The sequence below is a fragment of the Penaeus monodon genome, chromosome 44 (assembly GCF_015228065.2).
Source record: "Penaeus monodon isolate SGIC_2016 chromosome 44, NSTDA_Pmon_1, whole genome shotgun sequence".
Lineage (NCBI taxonomy): Eukaryota > Metazoa > Arthropoda > Malacostraca > Decapoda > Penaeidae > Penaeus > Penaeus monodon.
The window spans coordinates 3,879,995-3,884,994 of NC_051429.1; the positions used below are offsets into that span (position 1 = coordinate 3,879,995).

At 26.9% G+C, this 5,000-nt stretch overlaps 2 protein-coding genes across 2 annotated transcripts in view; both read left to right on the top strand.

Moving 5' to 3' along the window:
• The first annotated feature begins 2,022 nt into the window (after positions 1 to 2,022).
• On the top strand, positions 2,023 to 4,405 carry LOC119568475 (zinc finger and SCAN domain-containing protein 22-like). The gene is made up of 2 exons (XM_037917008.1): positions 2,023 to 2,097; positions 3,540 to 4,405. Exon 2 carries the CDS (start codon positions 3,547 to 3,549, stop codon positions 4,267 to 4,269), a length of 723 nt encoding a protein of 240 aa, XP_037772936.1. The 5' UTR covers positions 2,023 to 2,097; positions 3,540 to 3,546; the 3' UTR covers positions 4,270 to 4,405.
• Positions 4,406 to 4,852: 447 nt separating this feature from the next.
• The window catches only part of LOC119568530 (zinc finger protein 271-like), a 5,159-nt gene continuing 5,011 nt past the window's right edge, over positions 4,853 to 5,000 (top strand). Inside the window, exon 1 of the mRNA XM_037917068.1 lies at positions 4,853 to 5,000. This exon is cut by the window's right edge and continues 24 nt beyond it. Within this exon, the coding sequence (XP_037772996.1) occupies positions 4,853 to 5,000 (148 nt within the window).

Below are 5,000 nucleotides of genomic sequence, written 5' to 3' on the forward strand. Positions count from 1 at the left end.
ATCTATATATATATATATTATATATATATATATATATATATAATATATATAGAATAAATATGTATATACATGTATTATATATAAAACTCACACACACAGTGTGTGTGTGAGTGTGTGTGTGTATGTGTGTGTGTGTGTGTGTGGTGTGTGTGTGTGTGTGTGTGTGTGTGTGTGTGTGTGTGTGTGTTATGTATAAATTGCATATATGTGTGTGTTATATATATTATATTATATTATATATATATATATATATATATATGATATATATACATGTATATATTATATATATAAATGTATATATATGTATATATATGTATATATATATATATATATATATATTATATAATATATATATATATATATAATATATATATATATATATGTATATACAAACTCACACACACACTGACTACATACACCACACACCACACACACACACACACACACACACACACACACACACACACACACACAACACACACATATATATATATATATAATATATATATATATATATATATATATATATATATATATATATATATATATATATACATATATATATTACATATAAAATATATATTATATATATAATATATATATATATAGATATATATATATATATGATATATATATATGTGTGTGTGTGTGTGTGTGTGTGTGTGTGTGTGTGTGTGTGTGTGTGTGTGTGTGGTGTGAGTGTGTGGTGTGTGTGTGTATGAGTGTGTTTGAGTTTATATATATGTATGTATTATATATATAGTATATATATTATATATATATATATATATTATATACACACATATATATATATTACATACATACATTACATATATATCTATATATATTATATATATATATATATATATATATATATATATATTTTGAATTTATAAAAAATAACATACACACACACACACACACACCACACACCACACACACACACACACACACATATATATAATATTATATATATATATATATATATATATTATATATATATATATATACACTTTATATGTATATATTATATAGATATATATATATATATATATATATATATATATATATATATATATTTTTATATATATAATATATATATATAATAATATATCTATATATATATATATATATATATATTGTGTTGTGTGTGTGTGTGTGTGTGTGTGTGTGATATAGGGATGAGTGTGTGTGTGTGTGTTTGTAATATACATAATAAATAAATACTATTATAATATTTTTATATATATATTTAAAATATATATAAAATTTTATTTATTATATATATATATATATATATCTATATATATATTTATATAATATTATATTATATTATATTACATATATTATATATATATATACATATTATACTACATAAAAATATATATAATTATATATTAAAATACTATATTTATAGATTATATATATACTATAAAATTATATATATATATATAGATTTTGTGTGTGTGTGCGTGTGCGTGTGCATGTGTGTGTGTATGTGTGTGTGTGTGTGTGTGTGTGTGTGTGTGTGTGTGTGTGTGTGTGTGTGTGTGTGTGTGTGTGTGTGTGTGTGTGTGGAATTTAAGTTAAATCTTCACATATATAGCTTAGGTGTCAAAACCACTGAACAGGAAAAAATGTCAACCTACATTTGCATAAAAATTACAAGTCCTACAGGAAAGACTTAAATGTATATAAAGAATAAAAGAATGGATATCATGCCAGCTCATAAAGAATATATATATATATATATATATATATATATATATATTAATATATATATATATATATATATATATATATATATATATATATATGCATATATATATGCTACATATAAAATATATATATATAATATATATTTTATAATATATATATATATTATATATATATATATACATATATATACATATATATATTAGTGAGTAGCAACTAAGCTGGGTGTGGTTTTCCGGCTGAGTTAGAATTCCTGAGTGATGAATCTTAGTTTCTGATGAGGTGAATTAATCTTGGCAGTGCCAGGGAAGGAGCAACAAGTGTGTAATCTCTGCCTCAGAGTCAGGGAGATGGGAACAGACTGAAGGCAATTTTCCCTTGGTAGGTTGGGGCAGGTGAGATCCATGGAAGAATGCAAAGGTTGAGTTTCCTCTTATGCTCTCATTTGAAACTGCAGATGTCATCAATTATGATATTCAATGCCTCTGATCTGGATATTATTATCTTTGTGGAAGGAGGTGAATGAGTCAGACGGATACAGTTACTTATGTCATTATAATGTTCCTGAAGGAATTAGGTCAGATGTTAAGGCTTAGTGTCTGATGTACCTGTATATTTGTATGCTGATGTAGTGTATATATTATACATATTTATGTATATCCATATTTTCACAAATATATATATATATACATATATATATATATATATATATATATATATATATATATATATATATATATATATATTATATATACATACATATACACATATATATACATATGCACAAACATTTACAAATGTATATATGTGTATATATAAATAAAATATATGGAGTTACAATAAACCTTTCCCAACTAAATTTCTCTTAATGGAGAGTTGCCTTCACTCAACTAGTGTATTAATAAAAAAAAAATGTAAAGAGTAAACTTAATTATAAATTTCTCTGGTTTAAGTTCAAATCTCAAACATTCTCTTATCAAAGTTAATATTACTTCCCCTTTCTTTCAACACAAAACTTATGAAAGGATAATTATGATTTAAGTTCCTTAAGATTTCTAATTTCTTCTCAACCTTCATATACCTATCATTAATACATTCTATAACATTTATTTATATATATATATATATATATATATATATAAAATATATATATATATATATAATATATATATATATATATATATATATATATGTATATATATTATATAATATATATTTATTATTATCCGTCATAGAAATTAATTACAAATAAGTCACTTTCATTTCAATGATAGTCTTATATATATGCATTCCTGTCTTCATATACTTAATATCTTTTTAGACTAAGTGAAGCTGAATCATTCAACAAAATCTAAATAAAAATATCAATTTAAATTGAACATTCCAAGAACTTGTATATATCACTTTTTCACTATCCAATAATATTATAGTTTCTATCACAGTTGAATAATTTAAGGGATGATGCAAGAGTGTGGGAATATATGATGCAATAGTACAAGTTTATAAATGCATTTTCAAAAGGATATATATATATATATATATATATATATATATATATATATATATATATATATATATATATATATATATGTCTGTCTGTATGTATATATACATACATATATATAAATTATATATATATATATATTTATATAATCAGTACACACTAAAAATTCTTTACACATAATATTATATAATTACAAAAAGGTGGGAAAAAGTGCTGTCTCCCCAGGCTGATATTATATACATTTAATCTATTGTCTTGGTTTTATTTTCATTTCACATGAACTCCAGTCTCTTATCTCTTTTCAATTTACTATTTACAGGGCAAAGATGAGTTTCATCAACAACTGGATGCCTTTGGCCCCACTCACAGATGAGGAAATATTTAGCAGAGGAGTCAGTGTCAAAGAAGAGCTCAATGATGTCACTGAAGAGACATGTCTAGAAATTAAGGAGGAACCACTTGATTATGCAGATAAGGAGAAGGATGAAGTAAGTGACATAAAAGTGAAACATAATTGTCTTTCCTGTCCTAATCTTCATGACCTAAGACATGAAACAAATGGAAAGGTCTTGTGTAACTTTGTTCGGGATCAAAATGACTTGTTAAATGTGCCATTTGTGGCTGAGGACTGTAGGAACAAGTGTTTATCAGATGGGGATCAGATGATGCACAAGGAATGTCTTGAGGATATGCAAATAAAAGTGGAAGCAACACTGAATCGTTTTGTATGTGAGGTGTGTGGTAAGAAATTTTCTCATAAGAGTAATATCAATATTCATATGAGAGTCCATACAAAGGAGAAGCCATACAGCTGTGATATTTGCAATAAGGCATTCTCACAGATAAGTGATCTAACAAGACATATGAGAGTACATACGAAGGAAAAGCCATACAGCTGTGAGATTTGCAACAAGGCCTTCTCACAGATAAATGATCTAACAAGGCATATGAGAGTACATACAAAGGAAAAGCCATACAGCTGTGAGATTTGCAACAAGGCCTTCTCACAGAAAAGTGATCTAGTGAGCCATATGAGAGTTCATATATAGGAGAAGCCAGTCAGCTGTGATATTTGTAATAAAGCCGTGACATCCTAAAACAATCAAACAAAGCATATCAGAGTACATACAAAAGAAATGCAATATACCTGTGAGATTTGCAATAAGGCCTTCTCACAGAAAATAAATCTAGTGAGTCCATTTAAGAATCATATGATAGGAAAATATTCTGTGATATTTGAAACAAGCCTTCTCACTTCAAACTAAAATAGTGAACCATTTGAGAGTGCATGTGTAGTAGCATGACCCCACAACCTGAAGATCAGCATAATTGTCAGAATGGCTCACATCAAGTCCACATCTGTGTCCTCGCCCTCTCACCAGCAGGCACTTCTCTCGACACACTGCAGAAACCTGACTGGTTGATACGGACACCTCTCGGCTCCCCTTGTTCCCTGCTGGCTTCCACAGCACCCAGCTATACCAAGTGACACTCACACAATCACTCCGCAAAGAGATAAAGACTAGTTCCAGTAGTAGATGCATATCCATCTAGTCCATATTCAAAGTAGGAGACATACAACTGTGAGATTTGTAACAAGGCCTTCTCACAAAAAATAGTATACAGAGTCATATGAGAGTCCAAATAAAGGAGAACCCATACAGCTGTGAGACTTGCAACAAGGATTTCTCACATAAAAATAATACAGTGATCCATATGAGAATACATACAAAGGATAAGACACAGAGCTGTGAGATATGCAATAAAGCCTTTTCACAGA

Excerpts from the sequence above, each read along its gene's own strand:
- LOC119568475 (XM_037917008.1), top strand. The coding sequence starts at position 3,547 with ATGAGTTTCATCAACAACTGGATGCCTTTGGCCCCACTCACAGATGAG.